The sequence below is a fragment of the Pogona vitticeps genome, chromosome 4 (genome assembly GCF_051106095.1).
Source record: "Pogona vitticeps strain Pit_001003342236 chromosome 4, PviZW2.1, whole genome shotgun sequence".
NCBI lineage: Eukaryota > Metazoa > Chordata > Lepidosauria > Squamata > Agamidae > Pogona > Pogona vitticeps.
The window spans coordinates 87,360,345-87,385,105 of NC_135786.1; the positions used below are offsets into that span (position 1 = coordinate 87,360,345).

The 24,761-nt window shown below is 40.4% G+C and overlaps 1 protein-coding gene across 3 annotated transcripts; it reads right to left on the reverse strand.

The window, feature by feature from the left end:
- Nucleotides 1–668: 668 nt before the first annotated feature.
- On the reverse strand, nt 669–24,471 carry SSX2IP (SSX family member 2 interacting protein). Of its 3 annotated transcripts, none has more exons than XM_072997887.2 (14): nt 24,336–24,471; nt 19,053–19,186; nt 18,006–18,163; nt 17,609–17,809; nt 15,876–15,986; nt 15,243–15,378; nt 13,084–13,159; nt 12,826–13,003; nt 8,198–8,348; nt 6,665–6,801; nt 5,238–5,411; nt 4,723–4,819; nt 2,493–2,613; nt 669–1,601 (listed from the first exon to the last, which is right to left on the reverse strand). In XM_072997887.2, the coding sequence occupies exons 2-14, from the start codon at nt 19,093–19,095 to the stop codon at nt 1,424–1,426; spliced, it is 1,761 nt and encodes a 586-aa protein (XP_072853988.2). In that variant the 5' UTR covers nt 19,096–19,186; nt 24,336–24,471; the 3' UTR covers nt 669–1,423. The 3 variants fall into 3 exon arrangements, with proteins under 3 accessions (XP_072853988.2, XP_072853989.2, XP_072853987.2); XM_072997888.2 differs by lacking the exon at nt 24,336–24,471 and adding an exon at nt 24,173–24,331 and having other exon boundaries at nt 5,238–5,363; XM_072997886.2 differs by lacking the exon at nt 24,336–24,471 and adding an exon at nt 24,173–24,331.
- Between the last annotated feature and the right edge of the window lie 290 nt (nt 24,472–24,761).

A 24,761-nucleotide genomic window follows, 5' to 3' on the forward strand; every position in this document is an offset into this window, starting at 1 on the left:
CTAAAGCCTGCACTCATTAATCTTTCTTTTGCTTCATCATAAGACATGTAACAACAACGGCATGCTTCTTCTCTTGTAGAAGAAACTGTATCGATTGACTTGTCCCAGAGCAAGTTATTAAATTTGAAATATAGAATATAACATTTATTTTTTAAGTCAGAGAAATATTTAATTCTTGGGCTAAGGGCATTAGCATGCATCATACAATGTAGCCCATATAGTGAAGAATTGCGCCTCTAAAAATAACCCTCATTCTAATAAGCACAGGTTGGAATTTTAAAAAGAATACATTAACTAACCTTTCATCAGGAGCAAGAAAACATTGTTTGGATTTACAGTTCCAAAGACCAAATGGAGTATCTTAGGAAGCCAAGGTCTCTCCCGTTAGAAAGACACTGGGCAAAATCCTTTTGCTTAGCATAAGCCAATACATGACTTTTGGTCTATTCCTCTCCAGTAAACAAACCATCTTTCTGCTGTGATGTTTGGCTGACTTGGTATGTGTAGACATATGCCCCAAGAATCACAGCGGGGGCACTTTTACAAGGCAAGAAAGGACCAAAGATTTACAATTTGGCTTAAAGTAAACTACAGGATTACCGCCATTATTTACCTCTAACCAAATAGAAAGCATTTCTAGTTGATGAAGAAAACCCCAGACACATTCATTCATATTTTGTAAATATATTGATCACTTTTATTTTACTCACAGACTTTAATATAATTTTTATTTATTTTATTGAAATCATAGGGTTTTTGAGAAAAATCAACCCGTCTGTAAACACAGTATTACAATTAAAAAACTCAGCTACAATTGGCATGTAAAATACTATTATTATTTTTTTTTTGGATCCATAAATCTTGTTTCATAGCATTGTCACATAATCCTTTGCATCTCATCTATTTCAAAGCAAAGGCCTTGCTTTTTTTTATTGAAGAGATACGAAAAGAGGTAATCAGAAATCACACAATAAATATAGAACCTGCCATGTTAATCATCTACAATGTACTGTACATTCAAGTTAAGGAAAAAAAAATTCCCAGTGTCAGTTGCACTTGAGACCCAAATGAACATTTCATTTTAAACTAGTGCTAAAAGTGCTGCTTTTGCTTGAAATATAAAATTCAAATGCTGAAGCATTTTGTCAGAAGATTCACACCATCCTTCAGCTAAAGAACTAGGTCATTCATTGTAAGAACTGACATATATATATATATATTTTAAATATAGCTTTAACTATACAGGGGCAGAAAGGAAAGTTTCTTCTTGGAGAGGGAGATTCTAAAAAAGCCACGCGTACAGTACAACTGCTATCATCAGCATCAATCCAATTACACTCGAGACACCCTGTTTTGCCAAATGAATTCAGAAAGTTTATGGATAAATCTGCTAAACAGAAAGAGGGTAAGAGAAGTTAAGACTCTAATGCAAATTATCTACACTGCCTGTGTGCAAGTGTGCCGGTGGCAGCCAATGTAAACTCTCTGCATCACTCTGTGCAACAGGGCTGCTGTCATTAGTCTGCATCTTTCTTAGTGGCTCCTTCTTAATTTGGCTTGGCCTTCGATCTTCAGCTGTTTTATTCAGAAGAGCACTTGAACTGGAAGGGAGAGAACAACAGGAGTGAGAATGAACATGCCTATTACAGAGAAAAAGAGCTCTGCACAGGTGCTAACATCCCACCAACCACATGTGGTTGTGCTCTATGGGTTACAGTTTTTTTCCTTGGTGCTTAAGAAACAAGGGGCTATCAATGGACTCCATTTGAAAGCTCCATCTTCCCTGGGGCAGGTCTGCCCGGTCTTAAATTATGACAATGGCCACTCTACAAGAAGAGTTTGCTCAAGATTCTGGGGAAAGGCAGGTGTATACATATCCCCATACACCTGGCCTCAGTCAGATGGGAGTTCCGTGTATCCTTGGAAACACAAACTGCTCAACTGTGGGTGGCCTGTGGACTGGAATAGGGGACACCTCCTTATGTAAGAGAACAATTTGATTAGTTAATATATTTAGCCATCTCTTGAAGCAAGTATTTAGTTCAGGAAAAAGCGTCCACAGGCCACATTTAACCTCACATTTAGCTCCGTAGTTGAAGAAATCACAGTCATGCCATCAAAATTTGATGGGGAGGCAAATGTGAAGGAGAATCACACTTCTCTTTAAGAATAAGGTGCACAGCCAGCATGCTCGTTTGCAAATACAACTGTAGTTCTGGAAATGCCCAGAAAGCACAACTGTACTTAACACCAAGTTATGCATTCCAGATGCAGCTGGTTCTTAAAGGGTTATACAAGAGTTTCTGCTGTTACTGTACTGCCTAAATTTAGCAGGACAATTAATGCAGTCACATCAATAGAATACGCCCTGGTTACTGGGGCAAAAGTTTGGCCCCTGGACCTGCGGAGATTATCTGATGTAAGGTTTTCTAGATCTATATATATTTCTGGTTCAGAATTGGAGCAAAGAAATGAAGGGAAAACATAGACACCTGTTTTCAAGAATTTGCTGAGTTGCTTCGCAAACATCTGAGAATGTAGCGATGCTGGGCGAGGGGTCTGGTTTCTTTTGGCGAGACCTGAAATTTGCTAATGGATTATCCAAATCTGAGCCTGTAAGGAAAAAACACACCTCTTCTTAGGATATAATTTTATCAAAAAAAAGCAGAAAGAAAGTTAGGAAAAGTACTTGCCACTTAGCACTGTGTTAAATTTCCACAGCATTGAGCTAATTGTAATGAGAGAAACAGAGAAATTGGAGAACTAGAACTAGATCCAGTAAATGCTACACCATGTCTGACTCTCCTATCCTCAGCTCTTTCAAATGATGGGAAGAGAAACCACAAGCAAGAATTGCTTGGAGTTAATTTAACTTGACACAGGCAACTGAGCATCCAAACTTTCTGCAAATCTTCAGTAAGGTATTGTGAGGGTTCTACACTCGCTGCCCCCCCCCAAGAACTCCTTTGACAAAAGCTCAAGATTCCTCTTCTTGTTTAAACAAATCAACCTTTACTGTTGGCTTACCTAACAAAAGGTCACTAAGATTGCTCTTTTTCAGTGTCTCCCTTCCCTCCAAGGGAGAGAGAAAGGAGTTAAACCAGCTTGAATGAAGTCCTTCTAATTTAACAGTTTCAGTCCCTTCCATGCCTGGTTTCCCTCTCCTCCTCCTCCTCCTTTATGGTTGATTTCTCTGGCATGGAGTCCCTACTGCCTCCACAATATGGTCAGGAGGCTAGCTTTCCTCCACTCCTGCAGCATTCCCGTTCCTTCAGGGTGCCAATCTTCCCAACCCCTTTGAAAGAGGGAATGCCTACTCAGAGGAGGTTTGCTTCATGTGGAACCCCCTTTCCTCAAGGCCCTTTTCTCTTATGCCAACCTCTTACTCTCACCTCCTTCTTTCCCTTCTTTCTCACTCCTCCTAATAAGAGGGCTTGTGGGGTGGTTGATGGCTTCTCTGGAGTTTGGCTTCTCCCTCAGTGAACATACATTTCTCCTACTTGTGAGTCCATGGGTTCTGCTTCCGCACCAATTCCCATCCTTCAGCAAGCAAACCTTTTTTTCCCCTCGTCTCAGTGGTTTCCACTTCTAGTTCGTGTTGTTCTGCCAACTCCTGCGACGTTGCTGGAACCAGCTGTATTGGCTCTTGCCTTTCCATTGGACCATTTCAGCAACGTGGAGAGGGGGGATCTGGTGCTTGGGTAACAGCCTATCCTCCATATTACTTTACCCAGGCTTCATGCTCTGGAGAGGACACTCCTCGATTCAGAGCATGTTACCATAGTCTCTCGAGACTGAAGGATGCCTATGAGTCTCTCCCCGTCTCCACTTTCTCCCTTATTAATACCCTCACTCCTTCTTTCCCCCTTCTGCCCTATTTTTCCTGACTTTCTTATTTCTGTCTGTTTCCTCTAGGGGTCTCTCTTTACCTTCCCCATCCTTTGCTGTGGGCTTGATGATTTGGGCTTCTTTTCTTTTCCAAGGGAGAGAGAATGGCACTCTGACAGAAGGTGCTGCCTTTCATCCCTGTGCTCACAGGTATACACATCCCCAACAACCAACCAGGCTTAAATGCCAGCATATACAGGAGAGAGGATGGGAATGAAATAAATATGATCAGTATAATGGTTCTGTGTTTGAGTTTAAAATAGACATGGACATTTCTGGATGTTCTGATGCTTTGGACCACAAATCCCATTATCCATTTCCAATGACTGCACTAGATGGAGCTTTTCACAGTTGAAGTCCAAAACCTGGAGGGCCAAATGCTCCCCTCCTTGAATTACAGAGCAGCTCCACATGTGCTACTGTGACACCAAACTGTTCATTTGGAAACTGAGCCTTGTGGCGCAGTGGTTAAAACGCTGTACTGCAGCTAAAACTGTGCTCAAGACCTGGGGTTCAAATCCCAGGTAGCCGGCTCAAGGTTGACTCAGCCTTCCATCCTTCCGAGGTCGGTAAAATGAGTACCCAATTCGCTGGGGGGGGGCAATGTGTAGCCTGTATAATTAAAAAATTGTAAACCGCCCGGAGAGTGCTTGTAGCGCTATGGGGCGGTATATAAGTCCAATAAATAAATAAATAAATAAAATAAATAAAACCAATTGTGGTGGATTCTCTCTGTGTCTGGGCATCACTCTCTACTTAGAAATACGTATAAATTTAAATGTATTTATGTCATTAAAGAAGAACTAGTGTGAAACACTAATATCAAAGTCTTACTTCCCAAGAAGGCACACTGAGGTTTCATATGATCAGAAGTCATACTTAAGAACTGCTGCTTCAGCCAAGCTCCACGGTCTTCCTCAAATGCCTTCCTCTACATAGAAACAGAAAAAGCAAGAGTACCAAAATGAATCCATAGAGTAAACTGTCTGGAGTATAAAGACCTAAGTATACAAAGGCAGCTGCGTATATAGCTTTGCATGAGTTAGTAGTGAAGTTAGTCAAAAACTGTACCTGGATCATCTTGTTGAAACAGAAAAGATATTGCACACCTTGCACAGCAGAGGCATACCTCAAATTAACGGAGGATGCACATGTGTAAACATAAAATGGACACATGCAGAGGAACCTGCAATCAGCTACAGATCCCTGGCACGCACCCAGTGTGTGCTTATATGCCTTCTTTCCAATCCAACAGTAAAAATAAAGTGTTCTTTGTAAACACTCCTAGTTTCTGGTGGTGTAACAGCCCCAAAGATATAAAAACTATTGCACAGCATTATTAAGAGTACCTCAAGTCCTAGTCTAATAGCAGCTTCTGTGAAACTTTTACGCTCTCTCTCAAAGTTTTTCTTCTGTTCTTTGAACAATTTCCACTCCTCTTTCAGTCTTTCTTTTTCTTCCAGCAAGTAACAGTCCTGTAGTAACATATTGGTATCATCATCACATGGAGAAGTTAGCTGCTGCTGCAGGTAAGACGTGAAGTACAGAAAAATCAGAAATGATTATTTGGAAGCTACCCCCCAAAAAACATGTAACTGGAGCTAGGCACAAAACAGGCCAGAAATCAAAATAACATGTGTTGTTGGGAGAGAAGAAGGTGAAAACTGAACAACCAAATATGGGAAATAATCCCGTTTTAATTCAGCACATCTGTACTTGGGAGCACTATGCTACCTGCAGCATGCATGAAAAAGTTATCAGTCCAACCTCCCCTAAGCTGTTGCCTTTCAAGTGGAATGGTCTGCAACTCCCAGCATTTTGGGCAATGGCCATACTGAGTGGGGATGATGCAAGGTGAAGTCCAAATCATCTGTACAACAGTAAGATGGAGAAAGCTAAATTAGTCAGTTCCCAGAGAGGCACAGCAGCCAGAGTTCGTACCTTATGATTTCCTCACACTGTGATTTAACCAATCCAAAACTACACTCTAAAGCAGTGTTTCTCAAACATTAGCTCTCCAGATGTTCTTGGATTAAAACTCTCACCACTAGATCACTGGCCAGCATTCCCAGGAGTTGCAGTCCAAGAACATTTGGGGACCCAAGGTTGGGAACCATGGTTCTAAAGCAAGGGTGTGTGAACGGCCACACTTCAAATGTGGCTGGACTACAACTTCTGGCAGCCCTAGCCATCCTGGCCAAGGGTGAGGACTGCTGGGAAGTGTGGTCCAAAAAATATCTGGAGGGCTGCACTTCACTCACCCCTGCTCTAAAAGACATTCAAAAGCAGACCAGGGGACTAATAACCATGCCCAACTCTTTGCAAGTTCCTGAGACATGATTCCTGAGACAAGAGCCTCATGGCGCAGTGGATAAACCGCTGTACTGCAGCCAAAACTGTGCTCACAACCTGGGGTTCAATCCCAGGTAGCGGCTCAAGGTTGACTCAGCCTTCTATATTTCTGAGGTTGGTAAAATGAGTACCCAGCTTGCTTGGGGGGGGGGGGGAATGTGTAGCCTGCAGCCTGCATAATTAACTTGTAAACCACCCAGAGAGTGCTTGAAGCGCTATGGGGCGATATATAAGCAGGAAGCAGCATTCTCTTTCATTTGTGCCAAGTGCAAGCCATATGTAGGTAGATGTTTAAAGCACAAGGATCTGTGAGTAGGAAACCAAAGTCCAATGCATATACAGTAGTCAGTTCTTAGATACCTATCCCATACTGTTATCTTTGTGCTGAAGAGACTGCAAGGATACCTGTTTAAATAATGCTTACCTGTAAGAGCTGCTGCTGAGTTTTTATCATTTCTTTGCACTGCTGAATTTCCAACTGCAGTCTTTCAACTTCCAGTTCATGGTCTTCTCTTGAGATTGTATCTTTCTCATGGAGTGACCCACAATGTACATGTGATACTAGAAATTTCAAAAATGACTTATTTACTACTACTTTTTTGTGAAATACTTATTCTTAATACTATATACAATCTCTTTTCCTTTCAGTTATCCACTGTCTGATATGAATTACAGTCGGCTGACTAATGATTTGTTATCAAGTAATATTTTTTTTAAAATAAAACACTATTAAGGAGAGCCTTCTGTAAGATTTATTTATATTACATGGGGGGATCGATTTGTATAGAATATACTGTGGCTACCAAACTTTATGTACAAGGTACAATACTTGTGGCATAATTATTATAAATGGACAATAAAACCACATTTAATTGCTTACATTCCATAGACCAGCCATTCTCAATCTTTTTTTTTCTTTTGGCCACAGCCATAAGCACAATATGAAAGAAATACAGGCTGAATCAGGATTGTATAAGTCACATAACAAACCTCATAAGGTGGTATGTGAAGAACTGTTTCCAGTCAGTGTCTCCCTTCAAATGTGCCAGGGCTCCCCAAGGGCTCATATGGCCCCTCTTGAAAATGGCTGCCCTAGAGCTACACAGGCTCGCTTACTCCCTATCAGACAAACAACCAAAGTCTTGTGAAAACAGCTGTATCTATAATCCAACGAAGTCACTGTCAAGTTTCCAAAAGAATGTGGCGGTCCATTTAAAGTATGAAGGACTTAAAAACAAATTGTACACTGGTCGTGCAAGACTGTGTCACATACAAAGACAATTTCCGAGGACTTTGTGAAGCAAAATAGCAGCTAAGGTCATGACTAGTCAGGCAGGCTGTCCTGGGTTCATTAAAAGTTGGGGATACTATACTATTGGCAGTTTCCACTGCTGAAACTGTCATTGCCATTCACAAAGAGACATTTAATTATTCTGGAAGTTCAAGAGTTCACCCTGCACCTTCCAACTTGCTAAAATTCTCACTCAGATCACAGCCTCCCACCCTCTTCTGTCATGAATATCGCTTTCTTCTCTGCCCCTTCCTATCATCCTTCCAGCCCAGGCATAGCTAAGCACCTGGAGGTTTAGTATGATTGTTATACTTTACTGTCTTACAGATAATTAATATATGGAATGCAACTTATGTCTACTTGTTCCAGTGTAGTGAGGTGTTGTTTTTTTTTTAAAAAAATTCCAGTAAGTTAAGAGCCAGACGTATTCATACTAGGATTAGACCCACAGAATCAGTGAGAGGCAAGTTAGCTTTGACTGATTAAAACCTGCTGGTTTCCAAAGGGTCTCATCAAAGCATGACTAATTATGGTTCCAAGTCACTGCCCAAATATTTGCAGTGACCACAGCAACATCACAAAACTGTGTTATCCCTCGCCATCAACAGAGCCTAGATTATATTAAGGAAGCACATATCAGTAACATAAATCAGCACTCAGCTATACCTTGGTTATCTAGGTTTTCAACATGATTTTTCAGCATCCTCCACTGTTTCCGAATGCTGTTAGCAAGCTGTTCGCGCACTGTTTCACAAGAAAGTTCCCAAACATTCTCTTTATTCGCTTCTCCAGCATCCTCTTCCACATCCGACAGAACCTGCAGGACAAAAACCCGACCAACTGAAGTAGTTGTAAAATAACATGGTAAGCTTCAAAATGGTTAAGGCTAAACATTGTTTAGTATGGTTTTATATTATCCTGCATGGTGTTAAAAGAAGGCTGCTGATTTAGAAATAAATCTGTTAGTCCCAACTAGAGAAACTTATAGAATTTGAGTCAATGAAGTTTTAATAAGCCAAAGCGTATATGAGTCCCATTGATTCAACAGACCTATTTTTCTTTCAACTCCCATTTGGATTCAGCCTTACATTTGCATTTGAACCAATATGTGTGCTTAATTTTACCAGCATGAGTATTTAATTATGTTCCCTGTTTCAAGAATTTACTTGAATTCAAAAAATATGAGTTTTTAAATAAAATGGACATAGATTTAATACTTGCAGAAAAAACCCACACCTCCCATAATGTGCTATGTGGGTTCAAGAAGACCACAAGTGCCATAAACATCTACCTGTTCATCTACCCTTCCATTTATATCTATATGGGCAATGTGCATACTCTTTCTAGAACATTTTTTTAATCTTAGGTTTTGGAGAACATTTTCTTTCAGTTTAAGCAGTTCTACACTTTAAAGTCCACTTCAACATGGTACATTGATGTCTACAGAACTTTTTAAAAAAAAGATTCCTAATTTGATATAAAATTTACTGAATATTTCAAATGCAGGTGAAAAGGGCAGCTTAGGAAATTTAAGTGTGCAGAAACATCATGCTTGTTTAATATAAATCTGCCAAGGAAGAATTAACCATTGAAATATCTGTGAATTCATCCCTTCCACAGACCAGTTTCTTAATTTCTATTGTATTTTAACCTGCTACTCCCATTTAGTTGAAGACTCCATATAGAGCAGGTAACATTGCATGGCAAAGTAAAGCTGTAACTCAATCTACTCAAAAAGTAACACCCTGTTCCGCTCCAATACTGTGTGATTAAATCTAAGAAAAAGGAAATAAAGCTGTAGACTGCCAAGCAATGCCTTAATAACTAATAATAATATTTTATTGTCATTGTAAGTATATACACATACAACGAAATTCACAGACACCCAGAGACCAGACACATGCACACACATAAAATTCCCAAACACTCCCCACCCACTAAAAGTCCCCCACTAAAAATACAAACATCTACACCGCAGGCCAAGTTACACAGTCCAACTAATTATTCACTACTGGTGGTCTTTAAGCTCATTATTAATTGCAATTATAGCTCTGGGATAAAAACTATTGAGAAAACGTGTGGTCCGAGTCTTAATTGTTCTGTATCTTCTGCCAGATGGTAACAGTTCAAAAAAGTTATAAGCAGGATGGGAAGAGTCTCTCAGGATGCTATGTGATTTCCTTAGACAGCGGGATGTGAAGATGTCATCCAGGGTTGGTAGCTGGAGCCCGATGATATTCTGGGCAATTTTAATGGTTCTCTGTAGAGCTTTTTTGTCCGCTACAGAGCTACTCCCAAACCATGCCAGAATGCCATAGGTTAGGACACTCTCAATGGTGCTACGATAGTATGACAGAAGCAAATGCTGAGATAAATTTAACTTGCCGAGCATTCTCAGGAAATACAGCCTCTTTTGTGCCTTCTTCATTAGCATGTTGGCATTTATAGTCCATGAGAGGTCCTCTGAGATGTAAGTACCCAGAAATTTAAAACTACCAACTCTCTCCACTTCCTCACCGTTTATGTACAGTGGTAAATGTACATATCTCTTCCTCCTAAAATCAATTATGAGTTCTTTAGTTTTTTTGATGTTAAGTGTGAGATGATTTTCTTTACACCAAAGTATCAACCTTTGTACTTCCTTTCTATAAGCAGACTCATTGTTCTTATTTATGAGCCCCACCACTGTCGTATCATCCGCAAATTTAATAATTGCATTGGTGTTATACAGTGGGGTGCAATCATGTGTGTACAGGGAATAGAGGAAGGGACTTAGCACGCAGCCCTGGGGAGCTCCTGTACTTAGTACCAGGGTAGAAGAATGGTGAGATCCCATCCTTACTGACTGTGGCCTATCTGTCAGAAAATCCTTTATCCACATGCAGATCTCCTGAGGTAATCCCAGGTTGATCATTTTAAAAAACAACCTATTTGGTAGAATGGTATTAAAAGCAGAGCTATAATCCACAAACAACAGCCTCGCATAAGTTCCCTGATGTTCTAAGTGGCTCAATACAGTATGGAGTACAATGGACACAGCATCATCAGTAGATCTATTTTTCCTGTATGCAAATTGCCATGGGTCCAAAGAAGGTGGAAGACTAGCCTTAATGTAATCCAGCACCAATCTCTCAAAACATTTCATAACAACAGATGTTAAAGCTACTGGTCTGTAATCATTGAGAGATACCACAGCTGACTGCTTGGGGACTGGCACTATAATAGATGTCTTCAGGCAAGTGGGGACTGAACACTGCAACAAGGATAGATTGAAAATATCCGTAAAAACTCCAGCTAATTCTGCAGCACAGCCCCTAATAACTCGTCCCATGATTCCATCTGGTCCAGCTGCCTTTCGAACATTAATATTCTGGAAAGCGCGTCTCACATCTGAAATCTGCAGTACTAGTGGTTGTCTGTTGATGGTAGATTCTAGTGATGTATTATAGACAGTAGGTGCTGGAATAATGGTTGTTCCTGTTTCCACCTCAAAACGGCTGAAAAATTGATTTAACTGCTCAGCCAAAAAATCACTGCTGCTACACAGACTGTTTTTGTTACTCTGACCAGTGATTTGTCTTAGGCCGTGCCACACTCGGCGAGTGTCAGAACTTTCAAGGTGTTGTTCAATTCTCTGGCTGTACATAGCTTTGGCATCCCTAATGCCCCTTTTCAGTTTAGCTCTAGCCTCTCTGTACTGTAGTTCATCACCAGAATGAAAAGCAGCATTTCTGGCTTTTAATAAAAGGCGCACTTCTCTATTTAGCCAAGGCTTGTTATTAGAAAACACTCGTACTTGTCTGGTAGTAGTAACAACATTGATGCAGCTTTTGATATAAAACAGTACTGTTGAGGCATAAGTATCAACATTGTCCTCCTCAAACAGTGCCCAATCAGTGCTCCTAAAGCAATCTTGAAGTTGCTCAGATGCATCCACTGGCCACACTTGTATTTCTCTAATTGATGGTCTGATTCTTTTAACAAGAGGTCTGTATGATGGAATCAAAAAAAGAGATATATGATCTGACTGTCCCAAGCTAGGCAATGGCTTCGTCTTATATCCATGTATGATGTTACTATATACCTGATCCAAGGTATTTTCCCCTCTAGTGGGACAGTCCACATACTGATAAAAGTTAGGGAGGACGGTCTTTAAATTGGCTTGATTGAAATCACCTGCTACCACCAGCACTCCATCTGGGTAGACCTGCTGCTGTTTGCTGATAGCAGTTAACAAACAACTCAAAGCTGTGGTTGTGTTAGCATCAGGAGGTATATATACTGCTGTTATTATAATAACATTAAACTCACGAGGCAGGTAAAAGGGGCGGCATTTCACTGCCAAATACTCCAAATCAGGAGAACAGTGAATGTCCAGTATTTTAACATCTGTGCTCCAATTATCGTTTGTGTAAACACAAACCCCTCCACCTCTGCTCTTCCCAGATTCAACAGATCTGTCTGCTCGATGTACTCTGCGTCCTTGTAGTTCAATTACCTCCCCTGGGATGGAAGAGTCAAGCCATGTCTCTGTAAAGATCATAACGCAACAGTCTCGAATATTTTTCTGTAGGGAGATAGTAAGTTCTAGCTCCTCAATCTTGTTGGGTAGAGATCTAACATTTGAGACAAAAAGACTTGGCAATGCAGGCTTGTGAGGATTTTTGCCTAACCTCACTCGTAGACCGGCCCTGCAACCTCTTTTCTGCTTGCGTTTTCTCCGTGCCCTTTTCTTCCTGACAGGGAGAGCAGGGGGAGTAACCCCCGGATATGCAGGCTGTCTTAAAAGCTCAGCTGGGATGTTGTAAATTGAGACCGTCGATTCAAAGTTGTAACCTTCTCTGCCAATAGATAATAATTCTTGTCGACTGTAAATTACTTGTGCCTGAGCATGTAAAGTCCGTAATAAGGGCCGATCTCTGGAATGCCTAGCCGCTGCAAGTGCTTGCGCCGCCATCTTGACCAACTGTCAACCAACTATGGAAGGAATCAGGAAATGCTCCTGCATACTATACAGAGAACCAAAAATTGAAAGTACAAATCCCTGTCAGGCATTTCCTATTTTATTTTTCAAAAAATGCAAGGATCTGCTTCTTGTCAGGATCTAAAACAGAGCTAGTCAAAGTCACCTAGAGAAGATGCAATCTCATTTCTTTCAAACCAAACTCAAGATACATTGGAGGTGAAATACCTAATACAAGTGATGTTTCACAAGCAGTAGTAACAGGATATATTACAAGATAATCTTGTTTTTAAAGCTTTTTGCAGCATATACTATACATGTGCACACTTACGGTGCCATTGCTATCTTCAGTCTTCTCTTTAGGTTTCTGCTTCTGTGGTGGCAGGAGAGAAATTATTTCCTTCTTCATTTGCTGAAGTAGCTTTTTGAGCTCAGCATTTTCTACCAGAAGCTGTTTCTGACGCTGTTCATAATCATTTAAAAGAGCTTTGTACATTTCTTCTTCATTCCTGAAGGAAGACGACAAAATAGGTAAACATGAAATATGATATGATGAGCAAGTAAAAGTGGTATTAAATGACCAACTTACTTAGCTTCTGTTTTCCCGGTCCTCCACGCACCTCTTTTGCCATCAACTCTACCTACATAGTTTAGAACATCCATGGCTATAACAAAAGAGAAACATTACAATTTAAGAAATCATACATAACTAAAAAGAAAAGTTTATGTACAGCATCTTTTAGTATAATGGTTCTCAAACTGAGGCATATGCTTCTAGGTGGACTGAAAAATTTCTAAGGGGAAGGCCAAGTTTTTTATAAAGAAAAAAAATCCCTATTTATCAGCTTAAAAACACATTTCTGTGGTATGTATCACTGTTAGAATTCAGGATTTCTCAAGAAAAACAATTCATGCTTTCTGTAATTCATTTTGTTGTTCTTGTTAAAACGGAGTTCGGCGGTTGTGGAAAACAAGTCGGGAGGCATAGATGTTTCTCAAAAAAGGGGCCAGAACATTGAAGAATAGGATAAGTCAACTTTTAGATTTGGGCAGGCACACACTGTATGCCTGCATTAGCTTGCTTTCCTTCAGTTATGGCCTTGTATCCACACCACTGAATTTTTCATGAATATGGAAACTTTCCATGAATATGGAAAGGAGGAGGAGGAATTGGCCTGTTTGAGTTCCTAACAACAAATGGTATCCTGGAAAGGGAAATACCATACAGTCACACATACAGAAATATTTCATCTCCATATCATATAAAGAATAAACAAAGGAACCCCACTTCTGCTTTTCTACCCGCCTGTGCTACGTAGTACTAAAGCATTTGGGTTCATGTCTGGCAGCCAACCCCAAAGCTCAACCTTTTTAGCACCAAAAAACATAGCAGGAGAAGATTTCAGAAAGAGGAAATTGGGGAGGGACTCCATTTTCTCCCCTCTGGACCCCAGAAAGCACTGAACAATATTACAGGGCTCCTATTGGAGCCCCAAATGAAAGTGGCCTTCTTAGTGTATACTGCAGGATCCTATCTGGCTTCACCTGCAAGTACATTTTTTGGCATAATTTCTTGAAAACAAGTTAACAGTTAATTTGACTGAACTACCTCTTGCAAGCTTCCAAGCCAGTCACCATCCAGCAAGGAAGTGACTGATCACTTTACATCACAAGTTCCCCAGCTGGGGTTGCAAAGTGCTTTCTGGAGTGGGGTGGAAGTCACTGCTATTATTTTTAGTGGAAATTATTTCTATATTTATTATATTATATGTGCCATACAAAATGTTGTTTTCTTTTAATCTTCTTGGCCCACAGATAGAGCAATTTAATCTGAACCAGAACGACAGGCAACCTAGAGTTTTAATTATACCTCTACCCCCTTGGGCGGATTTTCCTTTCATGCATGTACATGACTCCTAACCTGTCAGAAAGAGCTGCTCTTGCTCCTTTCTCCCTGCTCTCTCCATCTACCTTTGGAGGATTGATTTCTGCCCTTCAGACCAAAACAGCAGCACAGCTCAAACAGGCCTGAATGAGGCAAGCAGGCAATGCACAACGGAAACACTGATGCCCAAGATGTCGGCAAGATTGAAACGTTTTTGCTGTCATGGCTGCGGTGCCTTTTGCTCTGCCTGAGTCTCCTGCTCTTCTGGGAGTGGCAATGATGGCACAGGGATGGGAGAGGGAACCTGGGCAGGGAGATGCCTTTGAGCTCCACCAGACTCATGGAAAAAGGCAAGCAGGACAAAAAAGTGAGGGAGGAGAAGTGGGGAGAGGGTGGGGCAAATGGCAGGGCCCATGGAGGAGGTGTTTATTTTGGGCTTCAGAGGGAGGGGCCCTCTTGAGGGGGCTTTTTGGGTGGAGGAGACATGAGGAAAAGATCATTTCCACAACCAAAAAAGTACCGTATTTTTCTGTGTATAAGATGATACTTTTGTCTAAAATATTTAGATTAAAAATTGAGGGTCGACTTATACACGGAAGTAAGGAGGGGGAGGGATCAAAGCATTTTGATTCCTGCTTTCCCCCTCCACTTTTTTGTGAAGAAAGTGAAGGAAATGATTCATCTTATCTTCCCTATTATCATCCCTCACTAGGATTCTTTTTCTGCATATACAACATGTTTGGACAAAAATATATAGCATAAGAATGGTGAGCAAACAAATAACAAATTAAAACAAAAACAGGAAACAGAAGCAAATGCCCACATTGCTACTGACAACCAAAAAACAAATTTGTAAGTTCTACCTATTTTTTTATCCTTTTTATTCATAAGGAGTTGATGAAAGCGCTCTTTCAGTTTGTTGAATTCTCTTTCTTTCCTTTTCATATCATGATTGTACTGGGTTGCACGGCTTGCAACGATGTTCTGCAGTTTCTGTACCTACAATACACCCATAGTTCACTCAAAACTTTTATTAAATAGGAATGCTAATGAAGAGCTGCTTATATCAAACCTGTTCAATTTATGCACCAAGCAATCTCGTTACTAGCACTAGCAGAAGGCTATTCACAAGAAAACACTTTGCATTACCGGCATTTTAGTTTATGATTAAAGTTTATGTGGACAGTGAGCCCTGATAATTACCCCTAGATTGGGTTCAACTTAGTTTTTGTTTCACTTTTACAAGTGGCATATGTGAATTACTGGTTATAAGCAGAAGAAGGTGAATGCAGCAATAGTAATCATGAACTCTGCATGAACTCGTGCAGTACAAATTCACTAGCTATAATGTCCTACAGGATAGCTACAAGCACAGGTTTCACCAACCCCTCATGGAGAGCAATTTACATGAAACTGCTAACAATATTTACTTACCCAATCCCCCAAAGCTACCAAAATTATCGGTATCCTTGCTACAGAGATACAGAATGACTAACCTCATCTTTTTCATTTTTGAGTAACTGGTGCAAATTCCTGTTCTTGCACTGTAGCTGTCTGTCCCTTTCTTGCAATCCAATGATTTCTCTCCTAGATGTTTCTAACTGTTCCTGTTAGAAAAGAGGAAAGTATAACCACAAATTATCACTAAAATATTGAATTTTTGAGTCCGCAGCTTTCAGTCATAGAATACATACGGTACATACTTTTGTACTGATTGACTTCTATAAACCTGAATGTTAAGGCTCTTGAGATCATGAACACAGCAGCTTTTCTTCATAGTGAACTGCATAATGAATAAATTGAAATTACACATTCTCCTTTGTTAATAGATCATTGAACTTGCTTCCTATCAGGGGGCTTGGACTAAGGAAATAAACAAGAAGAATCCCTAAATAGCAGGAGGCAGTTGCCTTCTGCAAAGCATGCAGAATCCATAACACTGTATCAGTTCAGTGAAATTGTAATCATATGCACCAGTAGTTCCCAACCTTGTGTCGCCGGATGTTCTTGGACAAAAACTCCCAGAAGCTTTCACAACTAGCTGTGCTGACTAGGGTTTCTGGGAGTTGTAGTCCAAGAGCATCTGGGAACCCAAGGCTGGGAACCACTGATGTACATAGTAATTTTTCTGTTTTTTTTAAAGACTTAAACATATATTAGTTTTCTATGGCTAGAAAAGGAAAATTGTATAGTCATGGTTAGAAAAAAGGAAAAAAACATGAAATGTGAATAAAATGGAAACTTTCAGCATCATGTGGCTACTTTCGTGGAAATGTATAAAACATTTATATTGGTGGTACCTCCTCGCTTATGATACCTCGAAATATCAATGTAGATTCAGCTGGTATTCTTCAATAGGGTATGTTCCAAATGTTTTAGGTTTCAGGTTCCATGTAAGTTAGAATTGATAGGAATTTTTCCCCAAAATGTTTTGATGGCACCATATTCTGAAAGGTTGCATTAAGCAATTTATAATTTTGTATTTAAGCTCATGCATTTCCCTGATAAACACCACAGAAGTCAAAGACTTGTCTAAAAATGAGGATCACCAAAGCTGAAAAAAGAAAAACTTGAATGACTCCAAATTTTAAATCTGCCTTTCAGCCTCACTTTAATTAGGCAATAATTAAAAAGGTCAGTAATACCCTGGTCAGTTACTGCAGAAAGCCAAGGAATATATAAAATGCATGTTTTGCAGGGCAGGAGATAATATAAAATTAATGATTCCCCCAATACCCAATATCTATCCTTAATAATCTGATAAACCATCACATCAATGAAACATTTCCACAGATTAAGGCTAATCTCTGAAATTTAAAAATTATGTTATGTATCCTGACACAAACCCCCTCTTCACTTGATTTGTTACCATTAGAGTTGCGTGAAAAATACTGAGTAACTGGAATTGCTTGCTACTTTGTCACTTATTTTTGGAGAAAACCATACCATACAACTGATAAGAGAAATGTATAATCTCCTCTGCAAAATGAGCATAAAAAACCCTTTGAAGATAACTAGAAGACATTTAGTTATCTCTCTTGCACACATAACATCAAACATAGTAGTGCTGTTCCCAATATTGTTACTTCTGAAAAGTAACATTGTTGCATTCCCATTCCCATGGAAAACAAAATAATTTGTTACATGTAACAATGTTACTTATAACTCATTACTTCAGAATTCTGGTTTATTTTGCTACTCAGGAGCGGCATAACAAAGGCTACTTTACCTTTAATTTAGCATAGCAATTCTGCAGGTGATCCATATCACTGCCTAATTTCAGGTGCTGAGTTTCTGCTTCTTCCTGCGCTCGCAGAGTCTTGCGGTGAAGTAGGAGCAGTTCATTCATACAGTTTAAGACCGACACTACACATAACTCTTTACCTTTGGAGTCAGCATAAAGTGAAGGAAAGCCAAGCGCCGTTAGCTCCTAGCACAACAGAGAAAATATTTTCAACCATTATTTCAAAATCAATCTTCAGCTATATTCACTTCTACATCGAAACCCCACCGCAGTTTCTCACGTTGAGGCAGCAAGGCTGGGAAAGGTGTATTTCTCAGATGAGCACCGCTGCACTAAAATATATTTTTAAAATTCTGTATTCACACACAAGAAGTTGATTTACCCTGTTAAGATAGGAAAGGCTCCGTTCGACATTCTCTTCTGTGCAGAAGGCACTGAAAAAACTGTGTGTACTTTTGGACAAAGGCAGTGGTGAGCGCAGCACACCTAAGCTTGAGGGGGACATACTTTTGGTTGAGGTATACCACGTATTAGTATTATCTGGAAAGAAACAGAATCAGTTAAGATCAGCAGCCCCTTATTTTAATACATATACAAACATGCATTATTTCTTCATGTTGAAGATAAATAATATACAAATTCAAGAAAGTTGCTGACTATGTAGTGACAACAACAGCGAGAATCCTATTGATCAGTTAAGCAGGTGTATGTATAATAGCATAGACTTGCAGCGGTAAATTGGAACCAGTTAATGAATTGCTACTTGGGCCCCCTCCTCGTTTGCACCACCCCAAATCACAGGTGCATGAGGAGGGATATAAGTAGCAACTTTAGTGGTAGCAATTTGCTGGTCCAATTTACACAGATGTCATTAACCAACCAGACAACAAGTTAAAATCATATAAACACATGCTACTTATCAGGAAAAAAATCAAATAAATAGACTGGGCAGGCTACTTATCAGAACAATTTTAAGACAACTGGGATAATAAATTTTGCTCAGAAACTTTGCCCCTGATTACATAACGAATGCTTGTGCCTGTCTCTTCATACATAATCCACATTAAGATTAATCACCTCCTCCAGTAATAGCATGCTATGCCTCAACTTTTCTTCCCCAATCATAGCTTACAGCTCTATTAACAACATTTTAAATGCCTAGTTCTTGCCGACAAATCTACTATTGTTTGCTGTGACAATGCTTAGCTACTCAGGCAGGATTTTACACAATTCTGCAAAACCCAGATTTTAGAGCAGTATCTAGCACAAGCTATCACAGGGTTCTGTTTCCATGATAAAGATCAGGCTAGCTATTTTATGCACAGATGTCCCATCTCCTAGCCTAGCAACAGCTGAAATGTTTTATCATTCTAATTAATTCCCCTGCATTAGATACACCCGAATTCAACTTAGGACTTGAGTGATTTACCTGGTGACAGTGCTGGCACCGCAACAGTGTTCCAATCTCCCATAGCAACTAACACATCCAGAATGCCTGATCACTGGCTTCAGCAAAGATGCATTATGACCAGTGCTGGGTTAAATCTCCTACGTAAGCATCTCCTAAAATAGCAAGAACGTTTTGGATTAATGAGAGTATTTAAATCAAGACATCCTGCTCATTTAAAGCCACATTCTGGATTTTTACATTTGTAAAGACTTGACAAATGATTATAAATACATGAAACATGAGTATTTTGCTGTGGAATACTTACATAAACTGCAAAGTAAGAGGTCAGTTCTTAGAAAAAAAAACAACACGGTCATTAGATAAATTGCTTTATTACTTTTACACAGCAAGAATGTTTTTATGAGCAGGGTAAGGGAATGATATGTCGAAATAACATATGTAACATAGAGCAAACAAATATGGAAAAACAATACAAAACTCACTAAGTCAGTAGCTTTTAAAGAAAAAAAAATGTTTTATAGATGGTATATAACTCCCAGAAAATTAGTTACACCAGAAACTTATGTCTCTTTGAAATGTAATAGATAAGAATGAATATTGTAAAATGTTTGTGTTGATTTACAACTCGTTTAATCCCATGTCCTAATCTCTAACCCTATAAAACTTTAAAAAAATAACATCTGTAACATGACATTTAAGTTCATATCATGTCCCCGTGCTTATTACACTGAGAAAAAGATGGATAAATAAATGTAATTCAAGCGACAAGAGTTTGTACCTTGCATGCAAGGAGGGAAGACGCACATAGGCATGAAATCCTATCAAGTGGTGAACTTTGAAATGATCTAATCTATTAGCAAATATTTTCTAATAAATATAGGTGGGTTTTGTTCACTTACAAAAATTAATGTGGTTTTAAAAATTGGGAAATAAAACCTATCCATTAAAACCTGCCTACTCATCACAAATTTCTCATGACATACGGTAGTTTTTCTTCTAGTACTTTGATGCCATTTTAATGCTGTCAACCCAATTTCAATTCCATAAATCCATACAGCAAGTAGAATTGACAAAATTAAGTCAAAAGTTTCAGAAATAACCAGGGTGGGCAAAAATCAATTATTTGTTAAAAATCAAACTGATTTCAATTGATTTTTAAAATTTACATTGCACGAAAAAACTAATTTTTAAATTTTAAATCATGATTTAAATCAAATCCATCCTGGAAATAACTACTAAAGTTGGGTCAAGTTAACAGTTCAAAAGGAATGGTGCAGAGTGGGAAGAGTTTTGGATGAGGCATAGAACTATCAGCTCCCCATTCGCTCAAACATAGCAGCAAGCTGTTTCATAAGTGAGAAAATTGCTTTCTTGGCAGCAATGTGTCAGTATTTATTACATTCTGCCACCCTTTCCTCCAAAAGAGCTCAATGCACCACAGATGGTTCACCCACTATTACAATTATCTTTCATTTACAGGGTGGACTAAATGAAGAGACTGATACTCAACTAGTAATGTGTGCAACCATAATGTTGCATAATGTAATTTGAACCCAAGTCGCCATTGTATAAGCCAGGTAGGTATTACACTAAAGTATAATTTTGGATAACACAACATTTATCCTAGCTTTAAATGGTCCTGGCATTACTTGGTACTTTGTCTCTTCTGTTTTATACTGTCCAGAATAACTTACCACCTAAAGCAACAGTACTGTACAGCTGCCTTGTCTTTCTTGAGAAATGACTTGAGTCTCCCCTTCACTGCCTGAGACATATTTTCAGGCAACAGAAAGGGAACAGTGGGTAAACTTTGGGCTAGTTTTAAACAAAGTAGATTTTAAATTTTACTTATAAAATGTTTAAACAAATGATGACCCAAAGAATTCAGTAAAATGTAAAATGACAGAATTAGGGAACTCCCTCTGACAGGAGGCCAGGCTGGCCCCATTTTTGCTATCTTTCCACAAGCAAGTAAAGACCTTTCTTTTCAGGCAAGCCTTCCCTCAGTAACTGGCTACCTGTGATTTTTAATGGATTGTTATGCATTACTGCTTTGACTGGGATTTTAATATTACTTGTGTTTTCCATTTCTCAGAGTGGCATCTTTTTTTCCTCCTTTTTAAATACTTGTATACTTATTTTTTCAGCTTTAACATTGTCTTTTATTGATGTAATCTGCCTCTTTATACTCACTGTCTTTAAAAAAAACTATCTTTTAATGATATAAATCACCTTTGTATACTCATTATTTTCAGTTTATAAATATTGTATTTCAATGATATAAACCAGCATGGGTCTTCTTCAAAGAGAAAGGTGGGGGAAAAATATTTTAAATAAATAGGTTTCCATGGCATGACAATTCAGTCTCATTACAGCACCTGGCCTTTCAGGACATCACATGCTGTGTCATCCAGTTCTCTCCCCCACAAATACCCCTTTGAAAACTGGAGATTTCAAATCACTTTGCCAACGTGGCAAATATTTCAAATATTTTCCTTACCAGTGCATCTACATCCATGAGTACCATCTGTGCAAACAGCTATGCTAAGTCAGCCCATCACAAGATGGTACTATATCATAACTAGGAAGAACACATGGGGAATCATGTTCTAAGATTAGATTGTGAAGAATGTTTATAAAAGCTTAAGCCTTTCATTTGGCAAGTAATCCTCTCCACAGACAGCTCTCTTATCCGGATAAAACAAAACCTATTTCCCAAAGGATGATTCAAGGGGCCACAGAAGTTAATTATGCAACTCAGTGCCTAACCTCTAAGAATTCTACCAGATTTTACATTTGTTTCGTTTGTAATCATGGAAACTATTCATGGAACAGTTGCAATTGGTACTGATGGAGGGACAACATGGTTTAATAAAAATCACAGATCTTCTGGGTACTCAGGTTTTCCCCGTAAACACTGTTTCTCATGACACTAACTGGGAGTCTAGGGCAGGTGTGAATGCCAAAAGGATGAACGAGTAAGGCGGTAACACAATTCAAAATTTCAAATCTTATGGGTTCTTTTGTTGCATTTGAACTTATGGTGCACCTACACTGTTGAATTAAATTAGTCAATGGTTTAGGTTTTTAAGAAACAGATTTACTGTCATATGATTTTTGTGTCCATATGTGTGTGTTTTTACTGAACAACCTTAGTGTGGTTGTAACCTATGTGGTATATTGGCACTTCAATGCTCTGGATCTTGATTTTCCTGTTTTTTTCCCTCTGTACAGTATTGGGAACAATTCTTCACCTCAAATGTACCTTGTGCCTTTCTCTGCCTTGAGACAGCTGATGCTGGACTCAGCAGTTTTTATTCAGCAAAGCCACCATCAGCAGCCCACATCACAGCCTACAACTACTCTAACAGCTTTTCCCCTCTTTCCTTTAAGAACTGTCATGTCTGGTCTAAATCATGTTTTTTTAAATTACTGCTGTTATTATTTTAGTTTAAGTTTTGAAGGGGCATACCACTCGATCAATGCAGCACTAGAAGAGAAAAAGAGAAGGGGGGGGGAGGAAGAGTGTGGACTGCAGGATATCCTACAGTCCAAAATCCATTGTACTTGACACCCCAAATTTGGCAAACCATGCAAATACCAGCAGGCAATATTTACCTTGGCACAGGCCAAAGAACAACAACTAAACTAGAATCAATTTAAAATAAACAACCCCCCCATATGGGTGTTTAAAAAAACCCTGCTTTCCCATCTGAAAAAATGTGCACTTAGCTGTATGTCATGCAGCTGGAGATTTTTAATTTTATATCAAGCATGCTAAACCCGATAAACGAACAGCAGTATCATGATGTGTAGTCATACCCTTAGTTTGCAACATTAACAAAGATCCAGGCAATATTTTTTTAAAAAAGAAACATGATAACTTAAAAAAAAACACTGTACTTGGGGAAGCACTATGCTATCATCTCCATTCACCTTTCAAAAGCTAGAAAACCTGCTAAATAATTTCTGCCATAGCCAGGATCCTTGAATGATGCTGCAGCCTGATGGAATGAAAAAAGGATTTTATTAATCCTGTCATCACAAACTCTGACAACACCATGTTGTCACAGGACAGTCCTCAGTACCAATCTGAAAGCTAGACAATCCTGTGCTAGGTTTTGTTTTCCATTTCTTAAAACGACAAAGAATCTGTCAAGAAAGGCACAAGTTGGAATGTGCAAGAACCACAATGCGCAGCAAGCATCACGGAAAACAGATGTACCCCACCCAATGGCATGCAAAGAGACTGGCACACCGTCTGACCAGTCCTGACCAATGGTTAACCAAATCCACACACATTAACCCTCATAAATTCAGCCTGTTAAGTCTCCTGAAGCAAAATAACAACGAAAAGGCTTATGCCACCTTAATGGCTAACATATTCTCATGGCCTGCAGCTTTGCAAGCGCTAATGCCAAATAACAGTGTATTTTTGTTTTGAATGCCACAGGACTTTTTGACACCAAAGAAATAACCCAAGTCTGCCAAGGGAATAGCCTACTCTGTATAATTTCTATAGACAGCTAACAATCCATAAAAATGGGGCACGGGGGGCTGAAAATTCTGTTATGTCATCGCAGACAGCGGTGTTAAAACACAAGGTCTCACACCGACACTACAAAGAGGGCGAGCCACCCGAAGTTTATCGCCCCAGAGTTCAAAACGCCTTATCGCACCAGCCACCAGCAGCCTCTTACTATTGACTGCAGCTCCTTCTGCTCCGAGAACGCCCCAGAGCCCTTCCCTACCTATTTTCCACGGGGCCCCTCCTTGCCTACAATCCTTCCCCCCCGCCCGCCAGCAGGTGCCAGGTGACCCCGCAGTCTCCCCTCTTTACCAAGGCATCTGCAAACACCCATTTGAATACACGCACGAAGAACTCGGGGTGTGTGTGGGGGGGAGGCTGGCGCTGCAACACGGGCGGCTGGGGGGGCACGCGCGCGCACCCCAGCTCGAGCTCCCGAGAGGGCGCGTGAGACCCGCACGTGGGGTGTCTCTGTGACGTCACCAGCTGGCCCGTCCTCGCTCTTAAGCAACCTGCCCCTTCCTTCCCCGATTCCCAGGACCTCCACGTGTGCATCCAGCCTTCCCCCCCTCCTCCTTCCTCGCCCCCCCCACCTTCGCTAGGCACGTACTTTCTCTTCTCTCCACCTGCGATTAGCCAAGGATCAAACCCAGACCTCTTCCAGGAAAGCCGGGGGAGGGGGAGGGCACAAGGGGATCCTCCACCCCCGCTCTGCCTGGTATGGGTAAGCAGCTGCCCCGCCCTCATTGGGAATCCATCTGGCACTCCCCCACCTGCTGTGGAGAAGGGGCGGGGCGAGGTAGCCCCGCCCCGGCCGGCCGGCCAGCTTCCGCGCCTAACCTCCGCGGCTTCTCCTCTGGCCGCCGCCGCCGCCGCCGCCCTCGCGCTGCCACCAAGCGACCCAGCGCCTCCCACGCGTGCGCCCGGCGGCGTTCTTCGGGTACCCCGCCCTCCTCTATTTCCCCCCCCTCACGCAGCACCCCATTGGTCGCGCGGTTGCTAGGAGACCTTTCAAACAAGGGGCCCTCCTGGGAGACTTAGCAGCTGCTGCTCTCGCTACTGCTCCTCCCCCTCCCCTGGCTTGGAGATTCCCCCCCCCCTCGCCTCTCACCTGTTGCCGCCCCTCCCGGCGCCCTTTGCATCCTTTACGGCCGCCACCCCCACCATCTTTTTAGGAAAAGGGGTTTTGGGTCTCGCGC